The sequence below is a fragment of the Ranitomeya imitator genome, chromosome 7 (genome assembly GCF_032444005.1).
Source record: "Ranitomeya imitator isolate aRanImi1 chromosome 7, aRanImi1.pri, whole genome shotgun sequence".
NCBI classification, from domain to species: domain Eukaryota; kingdom Metazoa; phylum Chordata; class Amphibia; order Anura; family Dendrobatidae; genus Ranitomeya; species Ranitomeya imitator.
In genome coordinates, this window is record NC_091288.1 from 36,507,113 (window position 1) to 36,534,400 (window position 27,288).

The 27,288-nt window shown below is 41.0% G+C and overlaps 1 protein-coding gene across 4 annotated transcripts in view; it reads right to left on the bottom strand.

Moving 5' to 3' along the window:
• COBLL1 (cordon-bleu WH2 repeat protein like 1) overlaps positions 1-27,288 on the bottom strand; it is a 145,259-nt gene that overhangs the window by 45,480 nt on the left and 72,491 nt on the right. For 3 of the 4 annotated variants that reach the window (XM_069733059.1, XM_069733061.1, XM_069733062.1), the window contains exons 3-9: positions 13,072-13,257; positions 12,524-12,731; positions 9,948-10,176; positions 7,120-7,158; positions 6,863-6,951; positions 4,757-4,996; positions 217-391 (exon numbers count right to left, since the gene is read on the bottom strand). In XM_069733059.1, the coding sequence (XP_069589160.1) occupies positions 217-391; positions 4,757-4,996; positions 6,863-6,951; positions 7,120-7,158; positions 9,948-10,176; positions 12,524-12,731; positions 13,072-13,257 (1,166 nt within the window). The remainder of the gene's footprint in view (positions 1-216; positions 392-4,756; positions 4,997-6,862; positions 6,952-7,119; positions 7,159-9,947; positions 10,177-12,523; positions 12,732-13,071; positions 13,258-27,288) is intronic. The other variant, XM_069733063.1, reaches the window with a different exon arrangement.

Consider the following 27,288-nt stretch of genomic DNA (forward strand, 5'->3'; position numbering starts at 1 on the left):
CTTATATATATTAAAAAAAATTGTTGTGGAATGTTTATGCTTCATGTGCCTATAGGTGTCCACCTAGTGGTCATCATGTGCACTGCAGTCGGATTATATGCTGCATTGAGTTAGTATAGTAGAGGTAAAGGTGGGCACATCAGATTTAGTAAGTGGGGACTTTGTTTTGTTTTATTTTTAAAAATGTCAAGTGGGATCCCAAACTATGAAGATTACCCATGGTATTACGGTTTTCGTCACCGATGTCTGATGGCGTTATTGCAGGTGGTGATGGCGGCAGCGGGGCTTTCCTCTTTGTCCTCCTCAGGGAGGAATTAAAGGATGACGATGATGATGTCGTCCCGCTGTGCTGAAAAGAGCCGGTTCTAGACCTGTCAAATCTTCCCAATGCCTGGAAGGAAAGGAAACCAATAGGTTTAGATGATGTATACTATTATTTGGATTGTCCCATTGCATGCAACATGGATGGAGGCTCCAAGTGTTGTATTGTCTTTAAAGTGTAGTCAAAAAATGAACATTGTTTTTTTTCCTCAATCACAATCTATAAAAAAAAAACTGTAAACTTGCAATTTTACCACTAACCACTATTTTAGACTCAGGTTTCCTGTCCTTTCAAAAAGAGTTTTCAGCAGTCTCCTTATCATCACAGACCTGATTACAATGACATAACACCTCTGTTCACAGCTGATAAAGGACTAAACACAACAGTTGCTGTCATGTCTGACTTTGCTCTCCCTTCCTTTACAATCACCTTTGCACACGCTCATTAGATGCTTCAATATTACAGATAGGAATCTGACCATTGCTGCTAAGGTACATGTATGTATGTTCTATAATTTATGTGTAGACATAGCTCCAAACGTTGTAAAACATAAATAGGCAATTTTCTCAAGACACATTCGCTTTAAAAAGACATTTGTGAGGAACTAAAGTAACAAATTAATGAAGTTACCTTTTACTTTAAGTGAATGTCTCATGTAATTCATATTAATTGTAGTCACAAAATAGTTCTTGTACTTTCAGACAATCTCATCTCATGTGATACATGATGTGATAAAGAATCTGCAAACTTGATTTACAAATTATGTTATCTTATCCCCCTTCCCTCTGACCTTAAAAATAAAAATCAGGGCAGGCAAGACATACACAATGGCTAACAATGCTGGGACATGAAGGGAAGTTCCAGCACTTATAATGCTGGTAGAATGCTGATGGAGGACCATTCACTGAAAAATCAGCACACCTCGAAAATCAGCACGGTTCTTGGATATGCAAAAGCAGTTTTATCTTGTGGGGAATGAGGACAGCAAGACGATGCGGTTCTACAGGCTGTTCAGGGGACAGGTACAATTAAATAAGTGATAATAATGTATGAATTATTATTAAATGTTCTAGTATTTGAGCTTTTTTAAACTTTAAAATCTGTCTTGACAGGGGGCTGCCATATTGTGAGTGTGCAGTATGGCAGCTGTAATAAAAAAAAGATTTAATGGTCAGAAAGGAGTCCACATACTAAGACTTCATTCACGCGACCGATAGAACATGCATCCACTATAGTCTATGGGAATCATTACTGTCCCCAAAGGAGAAAACAGACATCCATTTTTTTTTTCGAATTCGTGGATCAATCAACTTATTCCAGTTAATGAGTGTCTAAAACACAGACAACAGACCGATGCCATCCGTGCGTCATCCAAGTTCTGTTTTTTGGGGTTTTTTGTTAATATTTACTGGGTAGGAGATGCTCGGCTTTTTTCCTTTTTTTTTTTTTTTTTTTTATTTGCATAAGCGAAAAAAAAAAAAAGGGTGCCACAGCAATGGTACCAATCTGTACAGACCAACACCAGGTAAAAATCAGATCCAGGCCACTGATGAAAAAACCAGTCTGCTTTTTCTTATATGCAAAGAAAAAAAAAAGCTTCTGAATAAGGTTTAATTCCGCCCTTTGGAGAATATTTAATTCAGTCCTCCAGAGACCAGGGAGTGGCAGAGGACTGGATACAGAACCGTAGCTGTGTGACAGCAGGAGACTTAGGCTTTGCTCGCACAATAAAGCTATGCTACAGTTTTTGGCAGGGTTTGGTTCCTTTTTTTTTTTTCCCAGAGGAGAGGAGGTAAGGGAGGGGTTATAAGCCAAAACCAGTAGTGGAAGGCAACAGAAATGGGTGTTTAAAAAAAATAAAACAAATATGAATATAACTAGATGGCAGCCCGATTCTAAAGAATCGGGAGTCTAGAATCCATATATACTTTATTTATTCAAATGTAAGAATAATACAATTAATAAATAATAGTAAGAAAGAACAAAAATAATAGGCAGTATATGGAGAAAACACCAAACAAAAGTTCAAAATTGGTGTGAAAATGTCACTGAACCACTTCACAACTAAATATATATAGTTTTGGTAAATGGTATTATCATTTTTTTTGACGAAATTCGGCAGGAGCTTGAAGAGCAACGTCACTGGGCCCGCCTCCACGCAGTAGAAACTTGCTGTGAGGTAAAAATTCAAAAATCACACCAAAATGGCGGGCGGAGTGTGTCACAGTACGGCACGTTTCTGATTGGTCGCTCACAGCAGGCGGCAACCAATCAGACACTGGACACTGTTGACGTCACTTATCTCCGGACATTAGCTCCGGACATTAGCTCCGGACATTAGCTCCGGACATTATCTCTGCACATTAGCTCCGGACATTATCTCCGCACATTAGCTCCGGACATTATCTCCGCACATTAGCTCCGGACATTAGCTCCAGACATTAGCTCCGGACAAAGCCACGGAAGTTGGCACAAATTGCAGGAAGTAGTATTCTAGGCAATTATATATTAGATGTATATATATTTTTTCATGATTTCATTTAAATATTTATATTTTGAAAAAATCTAAAAACAAATATATAAATCCAATAAATATGTACATGTTATATTTAGAAATTTGCTATATTTTGCAGCATATAAAAACATATATAGGTAAATTTGGAGAAAAAAAAATCATTTATATCCTCTCTCTCCTGTAGAGTGTAATCTCTTATGGTCAGTGGGGTCCTCTCTTTATCTCCTGTAGAGTGTAAGCTCTTATGGTCAGTGGGGTCCTCTCTCTTCTGTAGAGTGTAAGCTCTTATGGTCAGTGGGGTCCTCTCTCTTCTGTAGAGTGTAATCTCTTATGGTCAGTGGGGTCCTCTCTCCTGTAGAGTGTAAGCTCTTATGGTCAGTGGGGTCCTCTCTCTCCTGTAGAGTGTGAGCTCTTATGGTCAGTGGGGTCCTCTCTCTCCTGTAGAGTGTAAGCTCTTATGGTCAGTGGGGTCCTCTCTCTCCTGTAGAGTGTAAGCTCTTATGGTCAGTGGGGTCCTCTCTCTGTCCTGTATAGTGTAAGCTCTTATGGTCAGCGGGGTCCTCTCTCTCCTGTAAAGTGTAAGCTCTTATGGTCAGTGGGGTCCTCTCTCTCCTGTAGAGTGTAAGCTCTTATGGTCAGTGGGGTCCTCTCTCTCTCCTGTAGAGTGTAAGCTCTTATGGTCAGTGGGGTCCTCTCTCTCTCCTGTAGAGTGTAAGCTCTTATGGTCAGTGGGGTCCACTCTCTCCTGTAGAGTGTAAGCTCTTATGGTCAGCGGGGTCCTCTCTCTCTCCTGTAGAGTGTAATCTCTTATGGTCAGCGGGGTCCTCTCTCTCCTGTAGAGTGTAAGCTCTTATGGTCAGTGGGGTCCTCTCTCTCTCCTGTAGAGTGTAAGCTCTTATGGTCAGTGGGGTCCTCTCTCTCTCCTGTAGAGTGTAAGCTCTTATGGTCAGTGGGGTCCACTCTCTCCTGTAGAGTGTAAGCTCTTATGGTCAGCGGGGTCCTCTCTCTCTCCTGTAGAGTGTAATCTCTTATGGTCAGCGGGGTCCTCTCTCTCCTGTAGAGTGTAAGCTCTTATGGTCAGCGGGGTCCTCTCTCTCTCCTGTAGAGTGTAAGCTCTTATGGTCAGTGGGGTCCTCTCTCCTGTAGAGTGTAAGCTCTTATGGTCAGTGAGGTCCTCTCTCTCCTGTAGAGTGTAAGCTCTTATGGTCAGTGGGTTCCTCTCTCCTGTAGAGTGTAAGCTCTTATGGTCAGTGGGGTCCCCTCTCTCCTGTAGAGTGTAAGCTCTTATGGTCAGTGGGGTCCTCTCTCTCCTGTAGAGTGTAAGCTCTTATGGTCAGTGGAGTCCTCTCTCTCCTGTAGAGTGTAAGCTCTTATGGTCAGTGGGGTCCTCTCTCTCCTGTAGAGTGTAAGGTCTTATGGTCAGTGAGGTCCTCTCTGTCCTGTAGAGTGTAAGGTCTTATGGTCAGTGAGGTCCTCTCTGTCCTGTAGAGTATAAGCTTGTCTAGCCTGCAGAGTCCTCTCTCTCTTCTGTACAGTGTACGTTCTTATGGTCAGCAAGGTCCACTCTCTCTTTCTCACCCACTTGTATATTCCGCACAGTTACAAGCTTTGCAGTATTAAAATTCACACAAATTAATTTACTGTAAATCGAATTTTGGGGAGAAACTTGGGAAAAGTTGATGAATTTGAGTTTCAACAGATTCACCCATCTCTAAGATCTACACCTATTAGATAAACAAATTAACAAAAAACCTAAAGGATTATTTTAACAGTTTATATTCACTGTGAAGCATGAAAAAGCATACACATGCAGTATATACATACTGTATGTATATATACACATACATAAATGTAAATACACTTTTTTTGCGTTTACTTTATAAATAAATGACTTGTTCACATATATAGGAATGACATACCTTTTCTGAATAATCGGTGCTGACAGACTTTACAACACAGGACGAGGTTCGGATCTGCCCCCGGGGTATGTCGCTGGAGCCGTTGTGAGGCGGGTACATGGGCGGCAGCGGGGCCCTCCGCTTCTTTGGTACGTCAGAAGGCATCGTGCTGGAATCATAAGACTTGGTGACTGTATTCGCTCTCATCATATGTTGTGCCCTTGGCTTATTGAGCAGTGGTGTGGAAGGGGCGCTAGAGGTCTGCACCAGATACAGGAAAAAAGGGAAAAGAAAAAACAGTGGAAAGAGGAGGATTTAGTAACAATGGAGCACAGAACAAGCAACGCCAATAAGTCAGTTTTGTCAAAAATATATCCTGGCAATAAAAAAGTCATTTCATTTGTAAAGTCTTCTGGTTTTAACGCCTTTTCCACCCAGTTTGCTTTGATCTACTCCTCCAGAAAATGTGTTAGTAATGTGACAATTGTCACCCTTCCCATCAGTCCAAGTACCACGGATAGAATAAGATTGCATAGCGACATCCTATCACTATTGGTAACGTTCATTTATTCTTACATTTCCAGGAGGGATAAAAGAGGAACAGGCCCAACCCATAGTTCCAAAGAAAAATGCTCCTGAATTGTCACCTTGTCACAAGAATTTTCCAAAAAAAAAAAAAGTGTCAGTTAAGAGGAAAAGCCCTGTATAAGCCCTGCTGATCCAGATCCCAACTGATGCAGGTAGTTAGCTCCGATCCAGACAACTCTTTCGATACTTTATTCCAGAGCTGGTAGGCAGAGAAGGGGCCCCTCTGTCATCCCACTGCCTCCCAACATTTTGGGGTGCCACTGATTTGTCATAGCAGCCTGGGGCTTAATGAAGACCCTCCATGTCTGCTATTAAAGAAAATCTCTCAGCATGTTTGCAGTGTAATCTGAGAGCAGCATGATGCAGAGGCCCCGATTCCAGCGATGCATCACTTACTGGGCTGCTTGCTGCAGTTTTGATAGAACCACAGTTTTCTCTGCTGGAGATCTAGCAGTTCTCAAATGCTGAGCTCCGTATAACCTCGCCCACACCACTGATTGGCTCTCGCATCTATGCACTCTCAGCAAGCTACCAATTAATTGTGGGGGCAGGGTCACACCGATTACCTGGACTGACGTGCATGTGAGACCTAGTCCTGTAGTGATAATCTCTTGCTGATAAACCACTTGATTGCATTGACACTATAGCACATTGCCAAGTAACGGTCATCCCTGGAATCAAGGTCTCTGCCCTACATTATACTGCTCTAACATTAGATAGCAAAAACCTACTTACTACTTACAACTTCCCTTTAAGCCTCTCCACAAGCCAACTGGCAGTATTGCAGAATACCCTACTAGTAATCAAATGGTAGGAGGTTTAATTCCCCTAATTATTTAAAATATACTATATTATTTTTATATTTTTATTTTACTAAATGTGAAAAGGTGTTTTCATTTTCTAAATTTGTTTAAAATATAAATATATATTTAAATTAAAAAAAAAAATTATATATATATATATATATATATATATATATATATATATATATATATATATATTATATATATAATTTTTTTTTCTTTAATAATTAAATTATATTAATTATTTTTTTTTATTTTAAAAAAAAAATGAGAAATATATATATTTATATTATTTTACCATATCCAGAAGCATAAAAAATTAAATATATCACAATATTGATCCCACAAAAAGTAAAAAGAAAAAAAAAAAAAATCTTTGAACTAATTTATGAACACCAAACAGGTATCATAAAAGTTACAGCCGAATAAACAAGCTCTCATACAGATCCACAGAAGAGAAAAAACAAATATGGGTCTCAGACAAAAGTGACAGAAGTCTTGTTTTATTTCATTAAAGTAGTATCGTACTGATCATAAAGTAGACTTGTAGGGTCAATCATACGGTACTTTCCAAGTGATGGTCGTAAAGACAATTCCCAAAAAATGATGAATTTTTTTTTTTTTTTTTTTTTTTTTGGGGGGGGAGGGGGTTCATGTCATAGATGTTTGTTTTCTTTTTCTATGCAGTATATGATAAATGTTATCAAGTCCAGTAAGATTATTTCTGAACTCCTACCTGTTCACGTTTCTTTTTAGTACTTCTGCGGAAAAAGTTGAAGAATCCTTTTTCATCATTCTGTTTTGTGTCTACGTTCAGACAAGACTCTGCAAATATGAATGGACAATACAACTTCTATAAATATATATATATAAAAAAATATAAAATCTGAAATTATGTAAAAATTATATAATAGAATAATAAATTAATATTATATACTATATATATAGTACAATATTTAGCTACTGGACTAATATTTAAGCCAGAATACTTGCCTTGTAAAGGCGGTGGCCTAATCTCTGTTGGAGATGTAGCTGGAATGAATTAAAAATATAGGTTTTTCATAAATGCATTAAAAAGTAAAAAAAAAAAAAAAAAAAATCATCATTAAGCGAGTTTCTAAATCAAAGTTTAGTAAGGGGATTATCCTTTTTCACTAATCTTCTGCCCAAAAGTTTAGTTAAAAGCCGCAATTTTTATTTATTTTTTTTTTTTTTTTTTTTTAGAAAAAGGCATACAACGCAATGAGTAAAACCTATAGAGTCTGAAACTCGTTTGCATTCATTTTTAAATCATTTATGATGTTGGAGCTGTGACTTTCTTTTTTTGTATAAATAAAATTACGGCTTTTAACAGAAGAACCCAATGCTGGATCTCACTCGTTTTCCTCTACGATTTCTTGCGGCTGACTTGTTTCCCGCTCTAATTATTGCATGCTCAGTTAGGTGTGAAAAAACATGACATCTGATTTATTTACCCTCCCCTGGTCCAGCTCTACCTTGGTCTTGGACGTTTGGATGCAGAAGCGACGTCGCAAGACACCCCTGCAGCCGAACACGGAGCTCAGTGGCTTACACCACCTACATCAACAGAGACAATTAGCTTTGTGATTGGCTGCAGCGTTGTAGAAGGGATATTACGACTGCGGTCAAAAAAAAAAGCAGTGGCAGGGACAGTGTTTAGCCAAGGATGGATAAGTAAAGCACAGTTTGTTGTTTAACACCTCACTTTGCCTGCTGACAGAAGATTGAGGAAAGAGGATAAGATTGCCTCTGCACTGCCTGCAAGTCCCTATCTAGCTCAATGCTTTTGCAAAAATGTAAGGAATCTGTCTCTTGAATGATCTCTGCTCCCCACTCCCTTTTGTAAATCAGATATAGAAGCCAAGGAGGGGGTTGGACACAGATCTAAAAAGAGTGGAGAGAAGAGCAAGTACAAACAATATCTGGCAGGGCAAAGAAAACAGGCTATAGAAAAGGAGGAAAGGATTGCAGGATAGAAGCTGTGCTAATAATGAATGTAAGCAAAGACTATATTACTGGAAGAGACACTCCAAGAAAAAAAAAAAAAATCTCAGACTTGGATCAGGTGGCAAATTGAATCTTATGGGTTTGAAAGTGAAGATTGCAGACAAACTTAGAGCAGTTTTTTTTTTATTTCTTTTTTTAACAAAAGGTAAGTGATAACATATATATAAAAAAAAAAAAATGTATGTGTCAAATTTGTCCATCGTCTCTAAGGTATATTTTGTTCCTGCACGTAAATTATTCTGAGAAACCACTTTACCACCTAATCCTTTCAGAAGAATCTTTGTGCCAGCAGAGCAGTGAATGCAGTTACTGAGCACCAAAAAGATCAATCGGGTCATAAGGCTCTGCAATTTTTACACAAAGCAAATCAAACCATGTCCCAAAATGGAAATTCACCTCACCCTTGTAAAAGAATCTGGTAGATTCTGACACTTTTGGGTCGGTCCTAATGAGTCTCTTTATTTTCACTCACATAGTGTCAATTCCCTTCAAATAAGGTGTGAGAGTGGAGCATGCAATACCCAGACAGCAAGGATCGAGGCTATGTGCTCACGTTCTGGATTTTTCACGTTTTTTCGCTATAAAAACGCATCCATTAAGCATCCTATTAATAGAATGCAAGCTGCAATTTTTGTGCACATGTTGCGTTTTTGTTTTGTTTTTCCGTGAAAAAAACGCATCGCGGTAAAAAACGCAGCATGTTAATTAATTTTGCGGATTTTTTGCGGATTTCCTGTTATTTAATGCATTGGGAAGCTCCAGAAAAAAAACATGAAAAATCCGCACAAAAAAGCACAAAAAAAAAAAAACAGGAGAAAAACAAATGCGGAATTCCTGCGGAAAAAGTCCGGTTTTGTTCAGGAAATTTCTGCAAAGAATCCTGACGTGTGCACATAGCCTTAAAGCGAACCTGTCAGCAGGATTTTGCTAAGGAAACTACAGACACCGTCACTCTGGAGTTGTTAAACTGATTAAAATGATACCTAGGGTGAAGAAATCCTTGGCCTGTGGACAGGTCTTTCCTTGGTTTCTCTGGCTTAGAGCAGGAAGATAAGACTGCCTACAGTCCCACCCCGGAGCACGGGCATTTCATTAAATGAAAACGTCTGACATGGATTACACAAGAACCACAAGACGGAATTCTTCACCCCAGGTAACATTTTAATCAGTTTAACACTGTCAACATGACAATGCCTGTAGTTTATATAGCAAAATCCTACTGAGAGGTTTGCTTTAACTAGATGATGTTCATAAGAGGCTGTCACTCCTGGGACCTGGTGTTCGAGGGGCCCAATATCATAAATGGTACCTGGTACCTGAAGGGCAAAGGCATAAATCTAGAGTTGAACAAAGATTTGCAGAACACTTGTCCAGCAACCTCTTCAGTAGTCCATGGTCACCAGACCAGAGACCCATGATGCTTTCATCCTATGGACCTCTTCTGATTTGTACTCCCAGGGTGACCGTATCGTTATGGCCCAACGCACTCATGATGGCTCACTAATCAGAAAAGGCACTGGGGATTGCGGCAGGTAGGACGTCTCTGGACTGGTCCCGATGGACAGTAGACGTGGCCATTGGACCATAGTCCTGGAAATCTTTTTGCTCAACTGTACACACATCATGTCAAGGAAGAGGATCATTTTGTTCTTTGCACTGGTAGTTTCTGGTCCCCAGTACAAATCTGTAAATGGACCACCTAAGTTGTGCCTCAAAAACCTCTTTATTGCTTTAGTGGATTTAGGAGGCAAGCTACCCAAAATTTGCACACATTCCAAATCATGGCCCTTTACCTTTGCTGTGATCCAGTGCGTACAGTTCCTTTAGGCCAAGCTCGTTAAGAGATCTTGTGATATCCAGATGCTTTTGGGATTGATAATCTTGAAGTAACACTGTGGACCGGGGATCAAATTCACACTTTTGACAAATGGAGGGAATGAGATCCTCAAGTGGGAGAAATGGGCTGACTCTCATGACTGTCTTCTGAGTTCTTTTGTAGTTAATAACCACTCTTATAGTTTGCTGAAGGGGGAAAAGAGAAAAAATGAAAAAAGGCAATTCCTGACCCTATATATTTCCAGAAATTCAAGGTCTATATGATCTAATTGCTGGAGAATTTTCTTTAGAAACTAATGATCATTTGGAAGACGCACGACCATTAGAGCCGATCCTTAATTCGTATATTTTACGAATCCGTTCATTCCTCAACCAAGAATCTGCAAAAACTCTAGTCCATGCCCTCATCATCTCTTGCCTTGACTACTGCAACCTCCTGCTCTGTGGCCTCCCCTCGAACACTCTCGCACCCTCTCCAATCTATTCTAAACTCTGCTGCCCGACTAATCCACCTGTCCCCCCGCTATTCCCCGGCCTCTCCCCTCTGTCAATCCCTTCACTGGCTCCCTATTACCCAGAGACTCCAGTACAAAACCATAACCATGACGTATAAAGCCATCCACAACCTGTCTCCTCCATACATCTGTGACCTCGTCTCCCGGTACTTACCTACACGCAACCTCCGATCCTCACAAGATCTCCTGCTCTACTCCCCTCTTATCTCCTCTTCCCACAATCGGATACAAGATTTCTCTTGCGTATCCCCCCTCCTCTGGAACCCTCTACCACAACACATCAGACTCTCGCCTACCATCAAAACCTTCAAAAAGAACCTGAAGACCCACCTCTTCCGACAAGCCTATAACCTGCAGTAACCACCGATCGACCAAACGCTGCATGACCAGCTCTACCCTCACCTACTGTATCCTCACCCATCCCTTGTAGATTGTGAGCCCTCGTGGGCAGGGTCCTCTCTCCTCCTGTACCAGTTATGACTTGTATTGTTTAAGATTATTGTACTTGTTTTTATTATGTATACCCCTCCTTACATGTAAAGCGCCATGGAATAAATGGCGCTATAGCAATAAATAATAATAATAATCCCCAAAAGAACTTTACATCCTCAACCAATGGCAATATCATAGATCGGAAAAACACCGCTGGAAAAGCAACCAACAAACTAGGAAGTAGCACTCAATGCCAGGCAGCAGCTACAAAAGCTAACAATATCGGACACTTTACTGGCTTTTATAAATTTTTATTTGTGCTGTGCACTTAAATACAGATACACTTCTACCGTTAGGACAAATACAGAGATTATTTCCATGGCCCAGTATAACTTTGGAGGACACATGGAACCGATATTTACTGCAGATGCTAATACCTCTAAACAGGATTTAGTCTGTGAAAGTTGTTCTGTAAGCTCAAAAGGTAGTCATACACCTTACGTAATGATTGAGCAAAAAAAGCTCTCTCTCCCAAGTCCTATATACACACATGCATGCTCAGCTGAGTGTGCACGTGTCTTCATTGGGAAGATTGGAGTAAGCTGGTGCCAGACATTTCTGGAGAAAGCCTATCTCCCAAGTAAACAAAGACTTTGTAATTCAACATACCTAAACATATTTTTTTACCCTGTTGGAGGGCAGTCTGAAGACCCTCAGACTAAATAGACTGCCAGTGGGTTGGCATGGTTTCATTCTAATGTGGGGGGACCTTAAACTACTGCTTTGATGACGGACACAGAATTAATTGATAAATGTCTGGGGTCTCATGACAGCGACTGCCACTAATCAGGATAGGTAGTAAGTGTAGATATTGGTGAATCCCCTAGAACTTGGGCATTCTGGTATAGTAATGTGACAGCACATTTGGGTACATTATGTCTAAAATATGCAACATAAGCAAAATAGTGCAGCTATTTGTAGCCTGTGTGTCCATCATTTTACTAGCCACATACAGCGGAAAACCACATGATGATTACTCTACGGCTCCCCGCGACTGTGGGCTAAAAAAAACAACACACGCAGATGCAGTCAGCCTGAGTAGGGTTGAGCGACCTTGACTTTTTTAGGGTCAAGCCGGGTTTTGCGAAACCCGACTATCTCAAAAGTCGAGTCGAGTGAAATCGGCCGATTATGGCGAAAAGTCGAGGATCGACCGAAACACGAAACCCAATGCAAAGACAATGCGATTTTTTTTTTCTTCTCTCTCTCTCTCTCTCCCCCCCCCCCTCCGTCCGTCCCTGAACTTTACACAGTGCAAATCGCTACAGCGCACAAGCGACAACATGACGATAGGCGTCCACGCCCCTAAGACCTATGTCATCACTCTGCCCACGCTCCTTCATTGGCTGAAAAAAATGGCGCCGAGCACGTCATACGAAACGCGACTTTGGCGCGAAAGTCGCGTACCGCATGGCCGACCCCACACAGGGATCGGGTCGGGTTTCATGAAACCCGACTTTGCCAAAAGTCGGCGACTTTTGAAAATGAACGATCCGTTTCGCTCAACCCTAAGCCTGAGCGCTCACCTCCGGCACAATTGGACCAGGCTTTTTATTTTTCTCATCCAGATTTTTGGACTTGAGCACAACCCTCTCCACATCCAGCATGCCGATGGGCGTGTTGGGTTTAAACTTGAGTTGCGCGTTATCGGGCGAAATGAGATCTATCGTGTAGGCGGATGGGTTTAGCCGGTACTGTCCGCAGAGGAAGACGAGCAGGTCCATCATGGGTTTACTGCACAAGGACAAGAAGACACATAGAAATATGTAAATGTGCACAGTGCATAACACAGGAATTAAAGGGAATGTGTCAGAAAAACATGGATGATGTATAGAGGTACATATTAAATATGAGGAAGTCAGAGAACTGATTTACAGAAATGGCAAAGAGTATAATATTAGGTAACTGCTGGAAAATGGGCACTCTTCTTCTGTAAGGAAAATTTAACTCTTCGGCTTTCATTAAAAGACTATTCTCTATGGCTATTAGAACATGCTGGGAGTTGTAGTTCAGTTTGGTGACTAAATACTTACTGTTCCAAATTCTTGAACCAAAGACCCCAAAAAACACAAACCTGCCATGAACAATGGTTGCTGCGAGTCTGTCCCCGGGAAGAACCACCTTTAGTTCAATGTCCCGATCAATATTTTCTTTTTGGTCCATGTTATAGTGGACGGTGTCTGCTGAATCAAATGATGGTGAACTGTCCGAGTACCTGGCTTCCCCAGGTGGAGGAGGAGCCTTGCCTTTGGCCTTTTTCCTGCAAAGACAAAAATAAAATGTTGAGACATACCATGTAATATAAAATTGGACATACAGTAAATCTTTGAAAAATTACATTGAGAGTCAGAAGCTTCTCATCCAGCCAAATCAGATCTCGTGCTTTACACTACTGAAGGGCAAACACCTCGAAACACATGTCTGCAAACAGAGTATCTGGTTTGACTGGTATTAAAGCTCATTAAAAGGTTAATCTTGACTTTTCGGATGGCTGCTTCCAGTAGGTGGCCCAAGAGGGAAGCGCCTTCTAGCAGCAATCTTTGCTTATGAGGGATCTACACTCCTCATTGGTGAAATTGCAAAACCAAGAAAGAAAAGTTGTCAAAGTATGGAAATCACAGGATGGATAGACTTGCCCATGATATGCAACTGATGAATGAAGTCAATTTAAAAAAATAAAAACCATCTTCAATTATTCCGCATGGAGAATGATCTGCACGTGCAGAAGTTCCTGCGCTTACAGCTTTGGCTACCATCAGTAAAAAGTTATAAATGGTTGTCTGAGGAATGGCACGTTGAATGCACTTGGGGGAAAAAAAATCATAAAGATGCACTGCTGGCAGCTGCCTCTGTAATTGCCGACCAATGAGGTCTCAGATGTGCTCAATGGGAGACAAGTCCGGAGACGCTGCAGGCGATGGTTGCACATTTAGGCTAAACAGGCTGCTCACAAAACAGCAAAAGCCACCTGCAGCCTGGCGTTGTCGCGTCGAAAAACGACTCCTGGGACTCTTTGGAGAAATGGCCACATTACTGGTTCCACGATTGATCCATTCTGTAATGCAAGTGAAATTGGAACCCACAGACCAACCCTAAAGAATCAATCACTGTCTACACAAAACCATCAGAAGGCGCATGCACAACATTGGGCTATGCGCCAGATGTCTAGCAGGTGTTCCACTCACCTCATGTGAAAGCGTCACAAGAGCAGTTTTTCACACAGTCCAATGCCAGGCCAAGTTGTTTGTGCCACTGTGAACAACCTGCATGGTCTAAACATGCTACCATTGTCTGCAGCGGCTCTGGTCTGGTCCCCTTGTCTGTATAACATAGGTCGGCCATTGCACTGGTAGCTGCCAGCAGCGGATCTTGATGATTTCCGTGCCCAAGTACATTCAGTGTGATAGAACAATCCTCAGACAACCATTAATAACCTCACTGATAGCAGACAAGGTGTGTAAGCGCAGGCATTTCTGCATCTGGTGTTCATACTTGATACTGAACAAAGCGAGATGTAAAGGTTTCCATTGTTGAATCAGTTACAGCTCATTACCATGGCTGTCAATCCTGTGATTTTCAGAATTCCACACATTTTCCTTCTTTTTCACCTGGTGTAAATACCGCTGTTCTCCTGAATCCAGTGCTGTTTTTCTTTTTTGTTCCCACTCCTCTCCATTCCGGAGTTTTGGCCTTGTTTTTATCATTAGGTAAATCGAGTCTCTCTAACTGACTGGGTGAGGTCCTCAAGAAACTCCCCCCATGGGGAACAGTTGGAGACAACAACCACCGGACTAACAAGACTACATTTACACGCAAAGAAGAGAGAGAGGCATATCTCAGGAATGAAGGGGCGCAGGAACAAAAAAAAAATACCACCAGACTCAGGAGAAAAGCACTTAGACCAGGTAAAAAAAAATTGCTTAATTACGGGAAAAAAAAATTGTTAACTCCTTCCTCTAAAGATATTTGTGAATATTTTTTTTTGTTTTTAAAGCAATCAACATCCATAAGAAAAACATGAAATTAATTAACACCTACAGGTACATTTCATGAACAGAAAGCAGCATAAAATCTAGAGAAAAAGCTTTGATTCCACTTTATGAACCCAATACGGCAGATAACGGCGGAGGAATAACATTTTACCTTATTTTACAATGCCCTTTGGCTCGGGTTCACGTGTTAGTAATTTGTGCACGGCAAAATTACCTGTTAGTTGAGGTTTAGGTCATGTTTAATGAAGGGAAGAAATGGGGGAAGGAAAAAAAAAAAAAAACCACATCAAGCGATTTGGATCATTTCCAACCAAGTGGACGCGCTTCGAGTAAAGAGATCAGAATTTGTAATGTGATTTAAAGCAGACACTCGATGTGCAGTGATCAGAAGTAAAGGCAAAAAACAACACCTTTATAAATGGCATCTCTTAACCTCCGGGAAGAGGGATGTCATCTTTACGCACCACTTTGTGCTCATGCAGGAGTACAGCTGAGCAGTGCACTGCAGAATGGTTTTCTGGGCAATTGGTGGGAGTATAGGGAGCTGGACCCCCCCTGATTTGCAAGATATATTCGGAAAGGAAAAGATATTAAAGAGGTTGTCCACTTCCTACACAACCCAGTTTTACAATTAAGGCTACTTTCACACTAGCGTCGATACGGGCCCGTCGCAGTGCGACGTACTGACGCATACTGTGAAATAAAATCACAACGGGGGCAGCGGATGCAGTTTTTCAACGCATCCGCTGCCCCATTGTAAGGTCCGGGGAGGAGGGGGCGGAGTTCCGGCCGCGCATGCGCGGTCGGAAATGGTGGACTCAACGCTCAAAAAAAGTTACATGTAAACTTTTTTGTGCCGACGGTGTGCCAAAACACGACGCATCCGTCGCACGACAGATGCGACGTGTCGCAATGCGTCGCTAATGAAAGTCTATGGAGAAAAAAACGCATCCTGCGGGCAACTTTGCAGGATGCGTTTTTTTTTCTCCAAAACGACGCATTGTGACGTGCATCGAACGACGCAAGTGTGAAAGTAGCCTAAGTACAACATAGTGACCTTCCTATTGGGCTGATGCACGTAGACTTCCCACGTACGAGTGTCAGACAAGCAAAATAAGTTAGAGGACAGAAACCCAATAGCGGCCCCTGATTAGCTGCAGGGCTCACGTGGCATTGCAATGTCACACGAATTCCGGGAAAAACACGTCGCTGACATCTTTGGAAAGTTGCCGATGCAGGAGGTGACTTTATGTCATTAGAAAAAAAAAAAACGCAGGCACGGTAGGATAGGAAACCCATTTATTTTTGTGATTTTCCCAAGTATGTGCTAAAGTAAACAATGCCCGACCAATGTGCTAAGTAAACAATGCCCGACCAATGCAAGTTTCCTCTGCTGTTTTTACATTTGCAATGTGCTAAGTAAACAATGCCCGACCAATGCAAGTTTCCTCTGCTGCTTTTACATTTGCAATTCTGCATTTGTTCATGATCTCATATAACCTTAGTTCATGGTTGCGCTTCATACAGGAATCCAGCTTCTTTTGTTCAGAATGGTCACTATAATTTTCAGACGTAGAAAAAAAGGATAAAAATTCTCCTAAATAATCTGATCAAATTGGCCTTTTTTTATCCCCAAAAAAAAAAATTTATGGTGTCCCATACGTCTTGTATTGATGGCCTTCCACCTTGTACCGTTCATGCTTACAAGGCACAAACAAAGCTGAACTTTGGGATCCTGAAGAATGCAGCAAAAAAAAAAAAAAAAAAAAAAAAAAAAGCAGGAAAAGCAACACAACCTGCATTTTGGTGCAGGGTGTTTTTTTTTTTTTTTTCCTCTTCATTATTTATTTTTTTTACTACCAAGAGATCAGGTTTTGGCTACAGAAAAAAAAAAAACAGTACGAAAGCAATGTGTGAACATAGCCGAAATATTTTTCCAAATCAACAAAAGAATGGTTTGTCAGAAGATCGGAGTTTTGGAACGGCCCAGCCGAAGCCCACTCATGAATTCTATTGATAATCTGTATATGACCTGAAGAGGACGCTATACACAGATGTAAAGATACTGCAAGGAAGCGGGAAAAGATTCCCAATTCTAGATGTGCCATGCCGATAGACTCCGACTAAAAAAAAAAGACAATGCTTCAAAGCAGACTTTAATAAAGTATTCGTTTAAGGGTGCGCATATTTATGCAACATCATCATTTTAGTTCTTAAGCTTGCCTTTTTCACCTGAAAATATTTCAGTTTATTTTTCAATTGAATTGTACAGATCATAGGTGCCATTAAAAGTGGAAAAAGTACTGAAATGACTTTTTTTTTTTTTTTTTTTTACAGGACAAGAACCTGGCATTTTAAAAGGGGCGTGTAGACTTTATATCCGCTGTATACACAAATGCAAAATTGCAAACCTGCTCTCGAAGGAGGAAAAAAACGTCCCAAAGAGGAAGAAAAAAAAACCTTCCATTATTTTGTAAGTACTGGAATAATACTGTGCAGTGTTCCCGACACCTTGTAAAACCACAATACACCTTCAGGCAATTGGCAGGATCAGAAATCCGGTTTCTTTGACTTGATCCCCAATAGTCCTGCTTGATTTCCTTCCTGAAAACAAAAGTCCTCTTTTGTCTGAAAGCTACCGTAGACATTCATTTTAGCAGAGCTCCAATACACGTCCATGGCCATTCAGGTCTATAGCCTAGTGGTTATATCTACGGTATATACCTCTGTTCATTGCACACAAAGGCGGCAAGCCCAGGGATAATACCCTGCAACCTGATCTGAAATGGATTCCTTTAAGCCTCTTGTAGCCACTGACAGTATAGGAAGGTGAAAGCCATGATCCTTATAGAGCCGCAAACAAGCTAAAATGCAGTTACTGCACCTACACTAAACATATTTTGCACAAGTATAAATAATAGAGTCGCAATTTTGCTGCAAAATAACAGCCGAATTGCAGACAAGTCGCATGCAGTCCAACACATTAGTTGTACTAAGTTGCGGTGTGGCGCTACATGTCGCCTATGTGCACCATTTCTCTTCAGCACCCCCGCAGGAGAAATGAAGAATTACACTGCGCTTATTTACATCAAGGGACCTGAATAAACCAGGACAGAACAGAGCGAGAGAAGCTCTATCACTGCTCGCCACTATAAAAGTGTCCAGAACAGAGACAGTCACTCTCTATTATCCAAGAATTACCTAATACACTACAGAAAAGAAATGAGACAACCCCTATAAAATCCATTTTAGCTGTGTCACTTCACATAGTACTAGGTATCTCTAACTGCTTTTTATGGTGAAATAATAGTATTCTGTGAACTCAGCCACAAAGTACAATCATAGGCAAAGAAATTACATTTTTTTGTCTTTTTACAATGAGGCACTACATGTATGTATAGGCCCTGCTTCAGTAATAAAGCATTTAAAAAGGGTGGTCTGAAGTTCACAGTAATTTTCCTCCTGAATTCCTATCTATTTAATGCCATAATATAAACTATTTTCTAAAATACTTGAATTAAAAATTCTCTACCCTTCCCTAATGACACTTGTCACGATACTGTGAATATGCCATGCTTGAGTATCTACCTAAGATTACAAGACACGCTGCGGGTCATTCCGACCCCCCCCCCCCCTTCTCACTCTGCCTGCTGTCTGTGTGTGTGCAATCCAAAACCCCTCATTTTCCCTCCCACCAAAAGAATTTTTATAGCTCTATGTTGGGCAGACAATCTTCCCTAGACTCCACATTCCCCCCTCCTATCGAATACTGGCCAAAACTGGTACTTTCTTTGTTGAGATTCTTTATTCTATTAATGTGATATATAGTGGCACCGGATCCAGGCTAGGGATATAAGAATTATATATTCCGCATGTCCATCGATAGATCTATCACTCACTGAAAGCGCTAGCAGCTAAATGCAACGAGTGCAAAGCGTCGATTTCTCCTTAAGCGGTTCATCGAAGTACGCCGTGCTTACACTTAAAAGAATAGCCCTGATGTGTCGCACCTCGTGATCCAGGTGTATTCCGGATACAAGATTTCTACAGCGAGCTAGGCATAAAAAAATAGTTTTCCTAAGGCTAAGTAAAGGTAAGGTTTCAGCCTTATGTCACTGCAGGGGGAGTGCCTGGAGGCTAAGAAACAAGTAGTGAAGCAAGCAGTCTTCTGAAGTCTTTTGTCCGGAGTCCAGCTGCTGTACAGATGCCTGATATGCATCTTGATGTGTCTCCTGAGCACATGGGCAACCAGGAGATGAAACGATCTGAACGCTATGTAAGTGTTTTTTCAACTTTAATCCCATTTTATTCGTAATTGTATTGTACACATGATTGTGTCTTGTTTATAATATCTTTTCCATTCCTTGTAAACACTGCCTACCTTTTTTTTTGTGGAGTAAAATATAAAATTACTAGCTTGCCTCCCCATGCTCTAAACGAACTGTTGCGTCTTCTGAAGTGAATTACACTACTGATTGGGTTGGTTCCAGACCCGTCAATACTTTGAAAATCGGAGCTGGTGGAAGCATATTTTGTTCAATCGGGCATCTTTTCAGCGACCGGCGGAGTTGATAATTACCGTTCCTTCGCCTTTGTGGGAGTAGTTCTATCACCCTCACTGCAGCGTGCCACATAGCAGGCAGCCTTTCTGGTGACTAATTACCCTAGGTGCAGTACCCTGACTGACCTGAGGGTAAGGGAGGTGCCAGAGAGCCGCAAGTTCCAAACCAGAACTGGGAAGTGGGATATAGATAAATCCCCTTCAGAGGGAACCAGGGGCAACCAAACAACCCCGCTTCGTGACAAATTGGTGTGAATGGTGGGGATGATAAAGGTATCTTCCCCATGAACCGTGACAGATTGTGGGATCCATGACAACACTAACTGCGTTTCTGTATTTTTCTCCCCACTTCCTTGATGACGTTTTGCTTGAGAATCCCAGTGATTGCTGGGATACTGAAATGAAGCGTCATTAGGGGCAGAGACTGCAATTACTGGAGCAGCCTGTGCTCCCTCCTAGAAACAAATCATCATTAGTGACTGGGCTAGTCCTTGCATGCTGTGCACAATGACAGCGCACTCATGGATACCTGCTCAGATTAGACACCGGAACGTTAGTACCGGAATGTTCGTCTCAGTAGAGGAAGCATAGGGCACCCAGTAGGGTGATTAATCAGGACAAATGCATAGTCACTATTCAGTTCCAGGTTAGAAGGCCGCATTAAGGCTCATCTTCATTAATATAATAGATACAACCAAGACTTCACCGGTAAAAGTCCAATTTTACTTTTCATTTTGAGCTTTTACCGACGGCCTCGGTGAATGTCCAGATTGACCGGTAAATCCTAGGTTTTACCGTCCTTCTGACTTTTACAGTAACACATATATATATATATATATATATATATATATATTGACTGGTCCATCTTCATTTATGCATTGCATAGACACACAGATCCACTCTCACTAATACATTACACACATACACAGATCGACAGACCCATCTTCACAGGGGCGACATACCACTGGTGCAGCCAGGGTCCCAGAGGTAAGGGGGCCCATATACTGTTCTAGAACATTTGTCTGCCCCTGCGTCTCTACTTATACGCAAATACATAGACACCATGTTTATTTATACATTACACAGACGGCATAAGTGAGACAAATAAGGTTATTATAAATCAAATTACAAATATATACTAAGGCAATAGGAAGGGAAAGGTTGTCCTGAGAATCACATAAAAACAGCAGACACTGACAGCTTTCCAAAAGATCAATTGAAGAAGGATGATTCAATGTTCAAAAGTCAAGTTCTTAGAACATAAAAAAAAAAAAAAAGAACACACATCACATGGTTGAAATCTGTCTCGACTCTCACTTATAGACTATCTGCGGGCATTTTAAATCCCACGTTTTACCACTTAAGGAACTAGAAATAAATAAATAAAAAAAATTTAAAAAAAAAAAAAAGATATATAACATTTGAATTGAAAACATATTGTGATCCGGCTCACGGTTTATATAGATGGTTAAATGGTGCCTACTTTACATCATAAAAATATTGTGTGTTCCAGTTAAAACGTACCAAAACCAAAGCACAGTGGACGCGACACTGAGTCACATGGCCCCACGCTGCGTGTGCCTAAAAAAACTTTTCCTTTTATATTGGTCTAAATTTATACAATAAAGTAGACGCCATCGCGCTCAGCAGACTTGCAAAATAAAGCTTGCTAGAATGCTACAGCCTGGCAGAACTTTGCCTTATATGTACGGTACTAGATTAAGAGTTTCTAAAATATGAAAATAGTAACAGTATGGAGACCTTTGAATACAAGAAAGCACATTTTAGGGCATGATCACATCACAGAAGACAGACGTTACCGAACATTATTGTGAACCCATTTTTAAATTGTGACTTAACAACATGTCATTTTCAGGGAATGCTATAGATATTCAGACCCCTATATTCAGGGGTTGAAAAGGGGGTTGTTGATTTCCCAGATATAGCGCCACTTTGGTCAATGGGCTGTTTATTATACTGCAATAAACTAAGCTGGACCGCAATATTAGACAACCCACAGGTAGACATGGTGGTGTCTATAGCAAAATAGAAAACTGTTTTTTTCTAGTTCTGGATAGCCTATGGCAGTATCATGGTTTTATTTGCAGTACTGCAAATTAGTTCTTCATAAAGGCAGTTCTAAGAATGGTTACTATTACTCTATTACTACCTCTATAAAGAGGACCTTTCACCAATGTTTTAAGTTGAACTGGACATACAAGATAACAGTGACCGCAGAGCAGAATAAAACGCTTGCATTTTTTAAAAAAAAATTTGTCTGTCTATTGTGGAGATATTAGCAATCAAAACAGCCAGCAATAGTAAAGAGTGGACGTAATCGGACAAGGTATTATCTGAGCATGCTTATGTGCGAACACAGTGTCCTCGGAGGGCTTGAAACGTATGTTCGAGTCCAAGCGACTGAATGTCTCGCGGCTGTAAAACAGCTGAAAGACATGCAGGTGCTTGAACTCGAATATATTCTTCTAGCAAGAGAGCATGCTCGGATAATACCTTACTAGGCAGCGACACTCAAAAAGAAAGAAGAACACCCCCCCAGATTAGCTTAGAGCTGGTTTCTTCGTGTGTGAGATGTATTACAGACAGCTTTGATTTCCTGGTTTAACATTCTGTATGATTAGAACACTGATGACTCACACCTTTCATATAAAGTCCCTGTAGGGGATGGGCAGCACAGCTGAGTTTAGCTGTTTCACATTACAAACTGTTCTATCAGCTTTGCTCCTTTCATAGTACAGTCATCTCTGCTGTACTGTCTCTCCCCACACTGCCTTTCTGGGGATGTGTCACTAATCACACAAATGTATGTTGTGTGCAGGAAAACTTGTAATCACTCTGAAGTGAGATCAGAGCAGGCAGTCATTACATCTCACACAGGAGTAGCCCAAAACAGATGTAATGACAGCCTGCTCTGATCTCACTGCAGAGCAACTGCAAGTTGTACACAACAGTCATAAGTGTGATACTGACACATCTTTGGACAGGAAGTGTGCGGCAGGGGCAGTACGGAAAAGCTAACCATGCAGTGGAAGGAGGAGAGTTTTCTTTCAATATTCCGTTATAAGTGGACAATATTTCAGACACAATTTCTTGCCCTTTTTATTTTAACTATTTTTGCTCTTTTTGTTTTTTTAACAAAAAGAGCAAAAATAGTTAAAATAAAAAGGGTAAAAAAAAAATTAAATAATAATATAATAATAAGTCTATGCATTAGGGTGAGGTCATGGCGGCAGAAAAAAAAAAAAAAAATTAAGAAACAGTCAGGAATGTCACTCCAGACTAACTGTCTTTCATGAACAACAGGGGGAAATGGTGGAGAAAGTTTTCTCCCCCGAGATAGCGTTATCCCAGCAAAGTTCACACAAACTGAAAGAAAAGAACTAATTGAATCTATTTCAACTCCCTGCTTATTTTAGGAAACTTTTGTTTAGAAATGTTAAAATGGGCGTCCTCTGAATCAATCCTATTTGAAGTTATTTTTAGACGGGAAGAAAAGAAAAAAATACCAAAAGATGCAAAGCAAGTTTAAAGGGACACTGTCACCTGAATTTGGAGGGAACAATCTTCAGCCATGGAGGCGGGGTTTTGGGGTTTTTGATTCACCCTTTCCTTACCCGCTGGCTGCATGCTGGCTGCAATATTGGATTGAAGTTCATTCTCTGTCCTCCGTAGTACACGCCTGCACAAAGCAATCTTGCCTTGCGCAGGCGTGTACTATGGAGGACAGAGAATGAACTTCAATCCAATATTGCAGCCAGCATGCAGCCAGCGGGTAAGGAAAGGGTGAATCAAACACCCAAAAACCCCGCCTCCATGGCTGAAGATTGTTCCCTCCAAATTCAGGTGACAGTGTCCCTTTAAAAAGGATGTGTGAAATCTGTTCTGCAAATGGTGATTGTCACGATATGGTATGAAATATCATAAGCAGTTCTCTTGCTAGCCTGCGTGGGCTAAGCCCCCTTCTTGGAGTGATGCTGCAACAGTTTGTCGCTTCAAATTCCTGACTTTCAACTCCCAAGCCCTCCTTCCCTTTCATTCAACCAAGAGCTGCTTTGCCAATGTACTGGGGAGTTTTATGGCCGAGAGGTATTTACGACTAGGCTCAAATTTTCCTCTAGCAGAGAACTGTTTAGAAGTGTCTAGAAGTTTCTAGGATCCATGAAAGATTCTTTGTTTGGTTTTTGTACGATATTATGCACCATGTTTACGTTAAGAACACGAAAATATATATTCGTATTCTTACTCGGTGGACCTACCCATTCCCCGAAACACGGGCTTCTAACTCCGTCTGGTAAAGAAGTAGGGTTTTCTCTGTAAATATGTATCCCAGATAGGACATATTTGATCTCATTAGCATGCTCACGTTAATCCGAGATGAATGATGGGTTTGTTAGGACTATGACATGTTTTGTAGTGGAGTTATCGAAATTAGATATAGATTAGAATAAAATGAGTTAACTGCAGAGGTAGGAGGGACGAGGTGATCCAACCCCTTTCTGGGATGTTACAGGCTTGGCTATAACTGTCTGCACACATCCCCAGCTTCCTGCTTATCCTATTTTCCTGGAAGAGCTGAGCACATCCCATGAGCTGGGACGTATGGAAAACTGCCCTAGCCTGGGGGCCTGCCATGCTTTGAACATGTGAGTGTTATCTTTTCTCCTTTATTCCCTTTATGTTATAATTACCCGTGTACATATTTGCAATTGTCTCATTTGTAACATCTTTATAAAATATTTTTGATAAAGCACTGCCTAATTTTTATGGAATATAATATTTAATATTAGTTCGTTCTCCTGTTCTAAACCGTACCCTAAGTCTTCTGAAGGGAAATACGCTACTGTTGTGTTGGGTTAGCTTCGGACCCGTTTAATCGAAGCTGGTGGCAGCGATAGTATGCTGACTTTTGGATTATGTTGTAGCGACTGCGGCGTTGATAATTATTGTTCCTGCCTGAGTGGGAGTAGTTTATCGCGTCGCTGCAGCGTGCCCAATAGCCAGTACATAGCAGGCAGCCTTTCTGGCGACTAATTACCCAGGGTGCAATACCTAATCTGACCTGAGAGTAAGGGGGGGCGCCAGAGAGCTGCAAGTGTTAAATGGAACTGTAAGCGGGATATACATAAATCCCTGCAGTTTGTGGTATATTGAAAGCAGTGGGATACCTAGAATAAGCCCCTGCTGTAAACTAAGAGGTCAATAGCCTTGTGTGTGTTTTCTCATCACATTGTTAGCAGTGGAGGGATAACTAAGATAAGCCCCCCTGCACATGTGATAGCCGTCTGTTGGCCTAAAGTCACCCCAATCCGTGACGTAGGGGTGACGGTCACGGTGTGAATCGTGACAAATTGGTGGCAGCGGTCAGGGGATTACTGACAGTGATAAGTGCTGAAATGGAGAGGAAAAAAAAATAAAAATAACCCCCACCCCAAAATAACATGACTCGTCAGAGCTCCGAAATCTAATATTCTTGTCCAAGTACATAGGTGTTCACAAGGGTCTCTGAATGTTAAGACAGTTTTACACATGGGCATTATAAGGTCCAGATTCAGGCCACAGCATCCAGACACAAACATGTTATGGAAAACTTTGAGAAAGATCACCTGCTAAAATGTGGCGAGGAATGAGAAAATAAAAAAATAAAAAAAAGAAGAGGGACGGGAACCAAAACAGAAGAAGAGGGATAAGAAACAAAAAATAAGAAGAAGAGGGACAGGAATCCAAAAAAAAGGGGACAGGAACAAAAAAGAGGGACGGAATGAGAGGGCCAGAAAATTGAAAGGGAAAGGAATAAAAAGGAACAGAGAGTTGGAATTCTAATTGAAAGAGAAAGAAAAAACAAGGAAGGCAAATTTAAAGGGAACATAAATGTTTATTTTATTATTATTATTTTTAATCATGTGTTTTTATTGATTTTTGTTCAAGAAATAACAAATTAAAAAAAAAGGAAAATTAAGGCATTTTTCATTAGTGGCCTTACCAAAGTCACATAAAACTATAGATTTGGTAAGAAAAACCAGAGACAAGAAATTTTGTAGCGAGCGTAAACATTGACTTCCTTAACCTTCGTCCGGCTGAGTAGGTACAATTGTAACTATTCCGTTTTAAAATTGCAATAACTTTTTTTTTTTTTTTCCCGAAAAGCCGCAGAGGGCTGAAATGTCGTGACTTCTCTGCAGTTTTGGTCCAGAATATATTGGCCAAATTTCAATAAAAAATATATGAAGGTACAATTGTACCTCTGCAGCCTGTTAGCGTTGTAAAATTATGCAGCCTGACGAAGGTTAAGGCTTCAATGGTTACAAAATTGAAGGTCTCTACCAAAATGTAGTCCTCAAACAAAAGGTGTAAAGTGAAGCTCTGGCCCACGGCCCCAGTGGAGAATCTGTTACATGATCTCCCACCCATCATGAAGCCCCTCACAACACTAGAGTTGTCTTATCTGGCAGAGGGGCATTTGGACCCATTTAGGCTCCCAGGACCAGATATTGCCCCCAGAATCACAGCTGTGCTAAGGGAGCAATGTTTAGTAAAGTCTCATCTACAGGAATGGGATGTGGTTCTTTATAGATACCGGTACATTCCATGACAAACATGTGACGCATTCACCTCCTGCCAAAAAAAGGTCTACTAATACATCCGCCTACAGAGTTTCATTCATATTATATACAGTACATTAGGATACTATTCTGAACCCAAAGAGCGTTTGTGTCATTACACAAAGTTTCATCGGCAAACTTTTGGTGAGCACCAGGCTGTCGCCGGAGCTTCTCCATTGTTCGAGTATGTCCAGTGAGTCTACTTTATTATGTCTCGGGGAAGGAAACAAGATTCATTTCAGCCTTTAAGAAAAAGCAATCTCTTACCTCCAGCAGAGCAGCTTCCATACTTTGCCCTTCATCTGATCACAGTCCTCGTCCGCACCGTCCGGTTGGGACCTTGCGATGTTGCACGGCCTAGTTTACATATGTCTCTACCTTCTTCCACAAGCAGCAGCAGATCTGCGAGGAAAGACTAATCCTCCTCACTGAGCGCACAGGTTGTTAAGAAGCTTTAATAATATGCCTTGTACGCACTTGTCAACTTTTCTCATGGCTGGAATTCAGTCATGCAAACCTGACGACCATTCTTATCGAGATTTTTAGATTTTATAACGAGGGACATAAAAATAAAAAAAAATTGCATATTAATGTACATTACAGATTACCAGAGTCGATTTCTAAAAGTGCGTTCATCCCTACGGTACCTTTGATTGTTACAATTAATATGAAATCTTAGAAAGGTCATGGGTTTTTGAAGATGAAATGAGCAATGGTGGAAGAAGTGTGGAGCACCACGTTGGATTTACTAGTAATGATGAGCGAGTGGACTCGTTGCTCGGGTTTTCCCGAGCTCGGGTGATCTTCGAGTATTTGTTAGTGCTCGGAGATTTAATTTTTGTCGCCTCAGTTGCATGATTTACGGCTGCTAGACAGCCTGAATACATGTGAGGAATGCCTGTTTGTTAGGGAAATCCCACATGTATTCAGGCTGTCCAGCAGCTGTAAATCATGCAGCCGAGGCGATGAAAACTAAATCTCCGAGCAATAACAAAAATTTGGAGACCACGCGAGCGTGCTCTGGAAAACCCGAGCATTGAGTATACTCGCTCATCACTATTTACAACCCATTGTAGGACCAGTGGAAACCATCTCCTTAAGTTAGGCCTAAAATTTTG